This window comes from Crocuta crocuta, unplaced genomic scaffold (assembly GCF_008692635.1).
Source record: "Crocuta crocuta isolate KB4526 unplaced genomic scaffold, BGI_CrCroc_1.0 scaffold473, whole genome shotgun sequence".
In the NCBI taxonomy this organism is placed as follows: Eukaryota; Metazoa; Chordata; class Mammalia; order Carnivora; family Hyaenidae; genus Crocuta; species Crocuta crocuta.
Window position 1 is genome coordinate 73,947 of NW_027527941.1, and position 13,223 is coordinate 87,169.

Genomic DNA, 13,223 nt, shown 5'->3' on the forward strand with positions numbered 1-13,223 from the left:
ATATAGTATTTTCCCTCCCGTGTGATTCTCATTTAATTCAACAAAAAATCTTCCACTTTGTAGGAGTCACAAACAGGCTCTTCAAAGCTGGACCCTGTTGGCAGAAATATTCGAGTTAAGAAGCAATCAAAATTAAGCAGATGAAGGAAAAGTGTTTACTTTTCACCTGTTTAAAAATAATATACATAGGAAAGCTGCCCAGGAGAGCACTCACCACACGGACTACGTTATGATACAAGCAAAGTATGGTCAACAGAGAGGAGCCCAGGAACGACCATGTGAACAAAGTTTTCTATGTCCTACTGTTTTAGAGTGGCCCAGAAAATATTTGCTTATCATCTACACATTCAATGCAAATCCAATCAAAATTGCACCAGCATACTTCTCAAAACTAGAACTATCCTAAAAGTTGTATGGAACCCCGAAGAGCCAAAGTAATACTGAAAAATAAAACCAAAACGGGAGGTATCACCATCCCAGACATAGCCTCTACTACAAAGCTGTCATCATCAAGACAGTATGGTATTGACACAAAAATAGACACAAAGACCAATGGAATAGAATAGAAAAATCAGAGCTGGATCCAAAGGTATACAACCAACTAATCTTTGACAAAGCTGGAAAGAATATCCAATGGAAAAAAGACAGCCTTTTTAACAGATGGTGTTGTGAGAACTGGACAGCAACATGCAGAAGAATGAAACTAGATCATTTTCTCACATCATACACAAAAATAAACTCAAAATGGGTAAAGGACCTGAACGTGAGACAGGAAACTATCAACACCCTAGAGGAGAAAGCAGGAAACAACCTCCTTGACCTCCACCGCAGCAACTTCTTACTTGACACATCCCCAAAAGCAAGGGAATCAAGAGCAAAAATAAACGATTGGGACCTCATCAAGATTAAAAGCTTCTGCACGGCAAAGGAAACAACCCACAAAACTAATAGGCAACCAACGGAATGGGAAAAGATAGTTGCAAATGACATATCAGATAAAGGGTTAATATCCAAAATCTATAAGGAACTCACCAAACTCCACACCCGAAAAACAAACAACCCAGTGAAGAAATGGGCAGAAGATATGAACAGACACTTCTCCAAAGAGGACATCCAGATGGCCAACAGACACATGAAACGATGCTCAGCATCCCTCCTCATCAGGGAAATACAAATCAAAACCACACTGAGATACCACCTCACACCAGTCAGAGTGGCTAAAATGAGCAAATCAGAGAACTCTAGATGCTGGCGAGGATGTGGAGAAACGGGCACCCTCCTACACTGTTGGTGGGAATGTAAACTGGTACAGCCCCTCTGGAAAACAGTGTGGAGGTTCCTCAGGAAACTAACAATAGAACTCCCCTATGACCCAGCAATAGCACTGCTAGGAATTTACCCAAGGGATACAGAAATGCTGATGCATGGGAGCACATGTACCCCAATATTCATAGCAGCACTCTCAACAAAAGCTAAAACATGGAAAAAGCCTAAGTGTTCATCAACAGAGGAATGGATCAAGATGTTGTTTATCTATACGATGGACTGCTCCACGGCAATGAGAAAGAATAAAATCTGGCCATGTGTAGCAACATGGATGGACCTTGAGGGTGTTATGCTGAGCGAAATAAGTCAGGCAGAGAAGGACAAATATCATATGTTTGCATGTATAGGAAGATTGGGAGGAACATAACGGAGGACCATGGGGGAGAAGAAGGGGGGAAATGGTGGGGGAAAGGGAGAGAGGCAAACCATGAGAGACTTTTGAATGCTGAGAACAAACTGAGGACTCATGGGTGTGCGGGGGGAGGGAGGGATAGGCATGGAGGAGGGCACTTGTGGGGATGAGCACTGGGTGTTATATGGAAACCAACTTGACAATAAACTATTTGTAAAAAAATATATATTTGCTTATCAAATACTTACTTTTCATCTTCCTGTGAATTACATTCTTTCCCTTGGAGGCCCCAGACTTCTGTTCTTCCCTCCTTTCCTTCTTCCTTCCTTCCTTCTCTCTTCTTCAAAGACATGTATACCTTACTTTTCCTTTCTCTGCAATTTCCCTGTTTGTGGAGTCTCCATACATATACTATTAAATTTGAATGTCTCCTGTTTGTTACCCGCCAGTTTACTTCTTTGTCAACAATGAGAACTTCCTCTGAGGTTCCAGTTGATGCTTTCACATATTCTTCCAAACTGTACTTGGCTCCTCTTTTAAACAATCAACGTTATGGGAGAAAAAGTAACAGAAAAGCAGGGCACAATACCTATATTCTAGGGGAAATACTGGACACCCATTTTCAGATCCTAAGGTATGAAAAGCTTAACTCACATGCACGTTCTTGAGGTACCCAGCACAGCACCTCGTGAGTAAAAGCTGTGTGTGTGGTGAGTAAAAGCTCCATGAACACTGCCTTAATGATGTGTCTGTTACTTTCCAAATACAGACTTTCTCAGACTATACCTGTTCCAAATACTGTCATGGGTACATACATCTAACACACTGACCTATGCTTTCTAGCTATGGCTTGACTAATTGTCGCTTCTTTGAGATTTCAACAGGTCACTGATGCTGGGGTAACAAGGAACTCAATGTTCCTAGAATTTCAAGTTTGACCATGGTAGAAAAGTGCCCTTTTCTTGTGCCAGCAAGTCTTGAGGTCATATGGAGAATGATTCAGCACTGTACCACTGCTTCCCCTGCATGTCAATGCTCAGGAGTTCCCTGACTCCCCTTTAAAAACTCCCTGCTTCCTATGCGGCTTTGTAGATTGTCTACAGCCCTCCTTCAGAGAGTGAAAACAGGTCAAATAGTAGGTGTTTCTAATAAATCTCATCGGGTCCCTGTCTCTCAACATATCCCACTATGTCCAGGCCCTTTGAGCGTCATCTCCAATATCTACTGTAACGTGTGACATTTTACAGCAATGCCCACAATGATTACATCATCCAGTATGCCCTCCTTCATAACTGCCACTGATCAACACCTGGGCATCACAGGAATCATTGTCATCTTACACCATCTGGTCCTAGTAACACACAGGGATTCAATTCAATCATGAAGATAAAATGGCACTTCTCTCATCCTCAGAAACCCACCACGTTTGCCAATTCCTTAGCTCTATGACTTTTATTCATCAGATGATGCGACCAAGAGCTGCCTGTGACTTTGGAGTTATGAAAGGGAGCCATTTCGGGTTCCCACCCTACAATGTAAAGAGATCTTCACATTATCTTACTTTCCATCCCTTTCCTACAGTATTCAATGATATGCGATAGGTGAAAATTGGTGGTCAGATAACACTCCACTCTACATATCTAGGTAAACTGTCGGAGGCCAGCTCCGGCAGCCCCAGGGGTCCCTGAAGGATGGACAGAGTTGGCAAGAGAGTGAGAGAGCCCTGAGATTCTTTCTGATCACCAGGCAGGCATCTCTGTCCTGTCGTTTTTTTGTGTCTTTATTTAAAGGTTCAGCAACAACATGAAGTGAGACAAAGGAATTTCTACAATGGGAGGACTTTTGCGATAACAACTTTTTGATATTCTGCAGAATTATCCCAGTCATAGTGAATTTACAGCCAAGGATTTAACAGGATGCTTTTAGTGAAAAACAGGATAATATATAGGTTAAGTTGTATATAGATAAGCTACGAGTCATTCTGTCTGGCTCTCAAAGGATGAATGTTTCTGAACTGATTTGTTTGTGGAAACCTATTTGATGCTGAATGTGTGAACACCATGGGGGCCCTAAATGTGTTAACCTTTTGCTTTTGGGTATGTGTTAACTAGGCTTATCTATCCTCATCCCAGCTGCCAGTAGGGGTGTTTGTGGAATGTAGGCCTTGAGGAAGGGACTGTTATGCATCACCAATTAGTAAGTTATGTTTTGTCCTTGTCTGTGCCTTAACTCTAAATTAGGCTCTTTTGACACGGGACCAGGCTAAATTGTAACTCTTGTGTTCTTAACCTCCTTTATTATCTAAGTCTTGGATCTGCAAGGCCCATAGGAAGACCCTTTTGACAATGATCCACAGAGCTTTCATCTAAAATCTCTTTCATAAAGGCAGGAATATGCTTTTCCTTATGAGGTATCTGTGTTCAAAATATTGGTCTGATATGGAATATTGTGAGGCCTGGTCAATACCAGCATGCTCATTTCCAACATGAGCCAATAGTAGCAGAAAGAAATACCAGTTTTCATTTCTCATGGTAGGAGCCGTGCAAACACTGCCATTTCCTTGCTGTCACTGCCATCCAGAGAGGACAGGCGGCTCCCAGCAGTAAACACATTAAAATCAATTATGTTTTATTAATTAAATATTTTAAGTTCACACATAGACAAAGTCATGCATTTCAAGTCCACTCTATTACCACTGTTTAAATCTAGAAGACAAGCCTTCACAAATATTTGACAAGTTGATATGGGAATACAGACATCCATAATTTCCAGGCCTGAGGTCATTCTTGTAAAATATGTATAATCGTATGACAGTTTGGGGAAGAGTTTGTCATGCTGTTTCTAATTGCTCTGAGCATTCCATCATTTAAACCACATTAACTGACATTCTCTAACTATTGCCATGGCAAAGGTATACTAGTGTTTCACTACCCTGCCACCTCTTTTTTCCTTATAGACCATTTGGGATATTATTTTATTTATAGTAGTCAACAAGAGTTTTGCTTTTATTATTATTCTTTATTTATTTCAGAGAGAAAGACAGTACGTGAGCAGGGGAGGGGCAGAGAGAGAGAAAGAGGGAGACATAGACTCTGAAAGAGGCTCCAGAATCTGAGCTGTCAGCAGTGAGCCCGACACGGGGCTCAAACACATGAACCATGAGATAATGACCTGAGCTGAAGTCGGACACTCAGCCGACTGAACCACCCAATCATCCCAAGAATTTTAGTTTTAATACAAGGGAAAGAATGATGTTCTGAACACCTATTACATTAGAACTTACACCAATGATTTCACCAAAAGCAGCATCTCCATGAAGTTTCTTTATAAATTGTATATTATGTTGTTCATCTTCCATGACAATGACACATGAGTCACAACTATTGAAGAAGGGCATGTCATATCTTTCATGCATCAACAATCAGCCACATAATTTTCAAAACCCACTGGGAATTAATGAATTTTGGAAGTAATTCGAGAGTAGAAATATATTAATGTTTACTAGTCACAAATGTCACATAGGGTTGAGGTGATAAAAAAAACAGAGCACAGACTGAAATTAACGTGCCTATGAAAAACTGATCCAATTAATCTTTTGAGGCATAATGGCATATACACTGTTTAATATTGTTTATTCCTTATAATTAGTATCTTGACGTGTGTCTGAGTAGAGACTGACGTAGTACTTTCCAAGGTGAATTCTGTGACATTTATTGACATTTGATATTCCATTAAATATCCTTCTAAAGATTTAAGTCTTTCAAGGTACCTTCTTTTATGAAGAAGTGTCTGGTGCTTGCTAACGTGTACATTTAATATGAAGGCCTTTCCTCATTCATTATGTCTGTAGAATTTACATCTCTTGTGTACTTTAGGATATTGATTAAGGATCAAATTCCACTCATAAACCCTGCAACTTTCTCTACATTTTCTATTGTGAAGTAAGGGGTGAGCTGTCTACAAAATGTTTTTCACATTCCTTAAGTCTGGAAGATTTCCTCCAGTATGAATTCTGTGATAATGAGTAAAGAATAAAGACTGATGAAAGACCTTAGAATATTCTTTACAGTGGTTTCCATCAAGTATGAATTCCGTGATGTCGAGTAAGGCTTGATCGTTGGGTAAAGGCCTTGCCGCATTGTTTACATTGGTGAGGCTTCTCCCCAGTATGGATTCTGTGATGTTGAATAAGGTACGAGCGGTACGTAAAGGCCTTGCCACATTCCTTACATTGGTAAGGTTTCTCTCCAGTATGAATTTTCTGATGTGCACATAGATTTGTGTGCTGGGTAAAGGTCTTTCCACATTCTCTACATTGGTAAGGTTTGTCTCCAGTATGGATTTTGTGGTGTTCAGTAAAGTTTGAAGAGTGGGAAAAGGCCTTGCCACATACTTTACATTGGTAAGGTTTCTCTCCAGTATGGACTCTGTTATGTTGATTAAGGGCTGAGGACCAGTAAAAGGCCTTGTCACATTCTTTGCACTTGTAAGGTTTCTCCCCAGTATGGATTCTGTGATGTTGACTCAGACCTGAGTGGCTGTTAAAGGCCTTGCCACATTCTTTACATTGGTGAGGTTTTTCTCCAGTATGGATTTTGTGATGTTTGGTAAGGTTTACGTTGTGGGAAAATGCCTTGCCACATTCTTTACACTGATAAAGTTTCGCTCTGGTATGGATTCTGTTATGTTGAATAAGGGATGAGCGATGTGTAAATGCCTTGCCACATTCTTTACATTGGTAAGGTTTCTCACCAGTATGGATTTTGTGGTGTTCAGTAAAGTTTGAAGAGTGAGAAAAGGCCTTTCCACATACTTTACATTGGTAAGGCTTCTCTCCAGTATGAATTTTGTGATGTTCATTCAGGTTTGAGCGGTGGGTAAAGGCCTTGCCACATTTGGTACATTGGTAAGGTTTCTCTCCAGTATGAATTTTATTATGTTGATTAAGAGCTGAGTGGTTATTAAAGGCCTTGCCACATTCTTGACATTGGTAAGGTTTCTCTCCAGTATGGATTCTGTGATGTTGATTAAGAGCTGAGTGGTTTTTAAAGGCCTTGCCACATTCTTTACATTGGTAAGGTTTCTCTCCAGTATGGATTCTGTGATGTTGATTAAGAGCTGAGTGGTTTTTAAAGGCCTTGCCACATTCTTTACATTGGTAAGGTCTCTCTCCCGTATGGATTCTGTGATGCTGATTAAGAAGTGAGTGGCAGATAAAGGCCTTGCCACATTCTTTACACTGGTAAGGTTTCTCTCCCGTATGGATTCTGTGATGTCGATTAAGAACAGAGAGGCAGGTAAAGGCCTTGCCACATTCTTTACATTGGTAAGGTTTCTCTCCAGTATGGGTTCTGTGATGTCTATTAAGAGCTGAGGGCCGGTTAAAGGCCTTCCCACATTCTTTACATTGGTAAGGTTTCTCACCAGTATGGATTTTGTGATGTTCAGTAAAGCTTGAAGAATGGGAAAAGGCCTTTCCACACACTTTACATTGGTAAGGCTTCTCCCCAGTATGAATTTTGTGATGTTCATTCAGGTTTGAGCGGTGGGTAAAGGCCTTGCCACATTCTTTACATTGGTAACGTTTCTCTCCAGTATGGATTCTGTGATGCTGATTAAGAAGTGAGCGGCAGATAAAGGCCTTGCCACATTCTTTACATTGGTAACGTTTCTCTCCAGTATGGATTCTGTGATGCTGATTAAGAAGTGAGTGGCAGATAAAGGCCTTGCCACATTCTTTACATTGGTAAGGTTTCTCTCCAGTATGGATTCTGTGATGCTGATTAAGAGCTGAGGGCCAGTTAAAGGCCTTGCCACATTCTTTACATTGGTAAGGTTTCTCGCCAGTACTGATTAGTTTATGTCCATTTACTGATGAGCCATAATTAAAGGTTTTACTACATTCTTCACATTTGTAAGGTTTGTCTCCAGTATGCACTCCTTGATGTTGAATTTGTACTGAGTGCCAGTTGAAGGCTCTGCCACAATCCTTACAAATGTATTCTTTCTCTCCAGTATGCATTGTCTTATTTATCTTTAGCCTTGATGACTCACTAAGCAGGTTCCCAAGTTCACTGCATGTAGATGGCTTTTCTCCCACATGAATCCTCTGATGATCATGATCATTAGAGGACTGGTTAGGAATTATCCCACAATCATTATATTTTGAAGGATTTTCTCCCAAATGTGTACTCTTATGCATAAGAAGGTTGAAGCTTTCATGAAACACTTCTTTACGTTTATTCAATTCATAATGGTTCTCTGACAAACATGTCCTTCGATGTTTCATAACATTTGAACCCTGGTTAAGTATTGTCTCAGATTCACTGCAATAAGCAATTCTGTTTTCATTGAAAATGCTGTGGTTATGGTTTAAGGTCGATTGCTCAGAGAAGGACCCTTCAAATGTACACCACTTACCACTTTTTCCTCCAGTTGTAAATCTCTGATTTTCAGAAATATTTGACTGAAAGGTCAATGAAATCCTATTGTCAAAATGGTACAAATGTGTGTTTTCAGGATGGACAAGGTCACTTTCCAGATTTTCCAAATTTTTGTTCTGCAAATATGTGTGTTTCACCACTTGATTTGAGCCTTTGCCCATAGAAACATACTGCTTTCCAGAAGTAATGGACTTCGAAATTGGTGTTACCCAAAATGCTTTAGAACTTTCACCGATTGGGGCAGTGAGACTCTTATAATGGACCCTTGTCTCCATTTGCATAGGTGCTTCATGAGATCTTTGATGCCCTTGTCTCTCCCCAACACTGTTCCCGTCTATCACTAAGAGTCCATTCTCAATGACGCTCTCTTTACATCTACCCACTGACACTCTTTGGAAAGCAGTTTCTCTGCACATCTTTGGAAGGAGGCTCTGAGGGCCATTTGAAGACACTGCTGAAAGGTAATGAATACAAGAAACATCATTCCAAATACTACTGTCAGGTGAATACAATAACAATTTCTGACACACAAAATTGAAATCAGAGAACTTTAACTTTAGGAAAAATGAATCATTAGTTTTTCTACATCACTCAGATTATATCTGTATTTAATTCCAACTATTTTTTATCATGATATTGTTGGCATTTGTTACAACTTTGATGGCATTTATTTATTTAGAAATAAGAGGTTTTGGGGTGCCTGTGTGGCTGAGAGGGTTGAGCATCTGACTCTTGGTTTCAGTTCAGGTCATCATCTTATAGTTAAGGAGTTCCACCCCACATCCTGTTCGGCACTGACAGTGTGGAACCTCCTTGGAATTCTCTCCTCTCTCTTTGCTCCTCCTCCACTCTCTAACTCTCCAACTCTCAAAATGCATGGGGGGAAAAAAACCTTAAAAGGAATGAAAGTTTCTTACTTGCTTGATTCTGAAAAATGGGTAATACCCTGAAATTCTGTGTTATAATGTCTTTTAAGTGCTTAATACATCAGGGTTTTCATTAGAGATTTCCATGGTGTATATTAATGAATATACTTTACAATTTTACTGTCCATGAAGACATGGCATTAATTCAAAATGTTCCGTTTTTTCCTGAGTGCACACTCAGAGTTCAGTATTATAGCTACAGGTGACCTAGGTGGTTCAGTACGTTCAGTGTCCAGCGTCAGTTCAGGCCATGATTTCTCGGTCAGTAGTTGGAATCCCTTGTCAGAATGTGTGCTGATAGCTCGGAGGCTGGAATCTGCTTCAGATTCTGTGACTCCCTTTCTCTCTGCCCCTCCCATGTTCAGACTCTCTCTCTCCTTCTCAAATATAAATAAATAAACATTAAGTATTTTTAAAAAGGAAACAATTTATAATAATAGATACACAGGGACTCCTGGGTGCTGTTTTAGTTGGTTGAGTCTGACTGTTGATTTCACCTCAGGTCATGTTCTCACATTTTAGGACTTCGAGCCCTGCATTGGGCCGTGTGGTGACAGAGCAGAACATTCTTGGGATTCTCTGTCTCCCTCTCTCTCTCTCTTCCTCCTCCCCTGGTGCTCTCTCTCTCCCAAAAAAAAAATAAATGTATAGTAACATTCCTTTACATAATTCACCATTTTTATGTAGAATTTTTGGGTTATAGTTTGTCTTATTCTGATTTTGCAATTCGATAATAATGTGGTTCCTTTAGTATGGATTTTTCCACTACATTATTTTTCAACGTCAGCTTTAGGTGTGGTTTTGTTTTTACCTGTGTATTTTCGGAGAGGTTGACAATTTTCAGCTCATTACATTTTTGGACAATGTGAGTGTAACTCAAATATGAATCACCTTTATGCCCTCTTCCAATACGATTATCTTAGTATTTGTCTCTAGAAATATTACCCTTGCATACTTTGTGAATCATCCTGTGTTATTTCTTTCCTTGGTTAGTGGTCAGTGAATATTGTTTCATCTCTGTGTGTTGTCAGAATAGAATTAATTGTTTTATCTGTTTATTGGTGAATATAGTGTACATATTTTCATTGTGGTTTCCTTAGAGATTACTTAAAATAACTTAAAGGTCTAACAAACCATTATACCCACTGTTGGCACAGAGCTGGACACAGGGCTTCAACTCACAAACTGTGAGACCATGACCTAAGCCTAAATCAAGAGCCAGACAGTTAAACAACTGAGCCACCCTGATGCCCCTATGTAGCTATAATATCAAACTGTCACTGTATACACATAAAAGAAATGGAGCATTTCGAATTATTGGCATGACAGTAAAGTTGTGAAGTATATTAATTAAAACCAACCATGGAGGGGCACCTGGGTGGCTCCGTCGGTTAAGTGTCCAACTTCGGCTCAGGTCATGATCTCACCGGTTCATGAGTTTGAGTCGGCGTCAGGCTCTGTGCTGACAGCTTAGAGACAGGAGCCTGCTTCGGATTCTGTGTGTGTCTCTCTCTCTGCCCTTCCCCTACTCACACTCTGTCTCTCTCAAAAATAAGTGAACATTAAGAAAAAAAAAAAAACACCAACCATGGAAAACTCTTATGAATGAAGCAGTGAAAAGACATTAAAAGTGTGTTATGTTAATAGATCTTTCCAATTACATAAATTTTAAGAGTGTAATCCATCCTTCAGAATCGAGCAATCAAAAACATTTCCTTTAAATTTTTTTTAAAGTGTATTGTGAGAGAGACAGGGTAACAGCGAAGTAGACAGAGAGAGAAAGAGAAAGTAAGAGGCAGAGAGAGAGGGAGAAAATCCCAAACAGGCTCCATGCTGTCAGTGCAGAGCAGGATCCAGATTACAACTCACAGACCGTGAGATCATGCATGAACTGAATTCAAGAGTCACATGTTCAACCCTCTAAGCCACTCATGTTCCTCCAAATCTTTTATTTCTGAGTAAACAAGCACTGGCAGTATTGTAAATAGCAAGCACATTATTAAAAAAATCTCTGGGATTGAATTCAGATACATTCTGAGAAAAGTAGAAAAACGAGTGATTCAATTTTCCTGAAGTAAAATTTCATTTACAATTGAAACTTTTCTCTATATACAGAAATTTTACTAACCATCACCTTCATTTGTTATAAAGCACATGCCCCTGTCATTTCAGAACTACTGATCAAGGGACACCTGGGTGGCTAAGTCAGTTGAGCATCAGACAGACTCAGGTCATGATCCTACAATTTGTGGGTTTGAGCCCCATGTCAGACTCTGTGTAGATAGCTCTGAGTCTGGAGCATGCCTCAGATTCTGTGTCGCCTTTTGTCTCTGCCCTCTCCTTCTCACTCTCTCTCTCTCTTTCTCTCACGAAAATAGATATTAAAAATTTTTTTTTAAATTTTAATGTAGGGGCGCCTGGGTGGCTCAGTCGGCTAAGCATCCGACTTCAGATCGAGTCATGATCTCACGATTCGTGGGTTCAAGCCCCGCATCGGGCTCTGTGCTGCCAACTAGCTCAGAGACTGGAGTCTGTTTCAGATTCTGTGTCTCCCTCTGTCTTCGACCCTCCCCTGCTCATGCTGTCTCTATCTCTCTCTCAAAAATAAATTAAATACTAAAAAAAATTTTAATGTAATAAATCATAAGGTCATCTCATACACAACTACTCAGAAAGTGAAAACATATATAACAAAGTCACATCAACTTCATAGTATACATGAAAAATTCTAAAATGATTCAAGTATTAAGAAATAATGTAATAATTGAAACTTTATTATGGGCTGTGAGTTTTAAATTCTAAATGTTGTATCACCCCTATGGTATTAATTGATGCAGGAATGCTGGCAACATCATAGGTGCTTTAAATTCCTTCGCCAGTGAGGAATGGAACACATGCAGTGTAAATATCTTATTTTAGTTAATAATACACAAAATGAACTCCTCTTACTTTTGAAAGTTTATTTGTACTTGAGAGAGAGATAAGACTAAGTACGGGAGGAGCAGAGAGAGAGAGAGGGAGACAGAATTCCCAGGTTGCTCGGTGCTGTCATCACAGAGGCCTGTGCGGGACTCAAATTAACTAACTGTGAGATCGTGACTTCAGTTGAAGTCAGAAGCTTCAAAAACTGATCCACCCATGTTCCCTAAAGCCTGAACTTCTGAAGTGAAATAAAGGTTGAGATTTTCTCATTTTAGGGAGGTGATTTATTATCTGCTGAAATTAGTGGGTCTCAATTTTGTATGATTAAGATGAAAGCCTTCATAGTATTGGAAATCAACCAGATAACATGTGATATCTGTCCCCAGTGTTCCCAGGATTTCTGCATCAAACCCCAATATAGCTACCACTACCCTGACACACTTCTCACACAAGGCGAACACGCATACATGAATTAACATAGACTTCCTCAGAAATACAGAGATTTCCCTAAACCCTCAAAGCAATGGAGAACCAATGAGATGAGGGACGCCCTCACTGTGGCTGTGAAGGATCTTCAATGGAAGTGAAGGACAATCCATAGAGAATATAAGAGCGTGAGGTGTTGGAAAGCAGATGTCCTCTGTGAGAGGCAGAGACATGAAACTAGGTGTCTCAAACTAATTTCTATTCAAAAAGGGCTTCTCAAACCACATTTTAAGGTCTGTCTTCCTCCTTCACATTACGACCTCATCTCTGTCATCTGCTTCCTTCCTTCCCACCTACCTGGGTAGGAGCCTACTGTCTCCTTTCTCTTCACATCCAATTGCTCCCTCTTTTGTTCCAAAAAGATGACCAGGTCCGGCTTTGACACAACAAAACCTGTTTGTGAGAACAAAGGGATAGAGTATTGCTGCAGATTCTACCTTTTAACCGAGTATTGGCCTCAGTAGAGAAGAGAGGACATTCTAGAATTCTGGAAAATCATTCACAAATTCTGTTGCCCAACAGCCTCTTTGGAACACACAAGAGGGATTTCCAAAGGTTCACAGCTCGGTCTCCACTTCCAAGTATTACCACTACCATAATCAGTACAAATTGGTATTGAAGTAGGAAGTACCATTTTATGCCACTCAATTGAATTGCCATTTAAGAAAGGCCAGTTAGAATTGCCGTTAATCTAAAAAATGATGATGTTACTCTAGGGAAGAGAACACTCACCTGAAAGGAAAAATCGTGAAGATTTTTCTCTGCATC

General features: G+C 39.9%; 1 protein-coding gene across 2 annotated transcripts; it reads right to left on the bottom strand.

Moving 5' to 3' along the window:
- Positions 1–4,675: 4,675 nt before the first annotated feature.
- Positions 4,676–12,834, bottom strand: LOC144221834 (uncharacterized). 2 transcript variants are annotated; one of them, XM_077752361.1, is made up of 2 exons: positions 12,753–12,834; positions 4,676–8,575 (listed from the first exon to the last, which is right to left on the bottom strand). In XM_077752361.1, the coding sequence occupies exon 2, from the start codon at positions 8,535–8,537 to the stop codon at positions 5,757–5,759; it is 2,781 nt and encodes a 926-aa protein (XP_077608487.1). In that variant the 5' UTR covers positions 8,538–8,575; positions 12,753–12,834; the 3' UTR covers positions 4,676–5,756. The 2 variants fall into 2 exon arrangements, with proteins under 2 accessions (XP_077608487.1, XP_077608488.1); XM_077752362.1 differs by having other exon boundaries at positions 4,676–8,572; positions 12,753–12,832.
- Positions 12,835–13,223: the final 389 nt, after the last annotated feature.

What these genes read in the sequence shown, in the direction of transcription:
- LOC144221834 (XM_077752361.1), bottom strand. Translation starts at nt 8,537, where the DNA reads ATGTGCAGAGAAACTGCTTTCCAAAGAGTGTCAGTGGGTAGATGTAAA.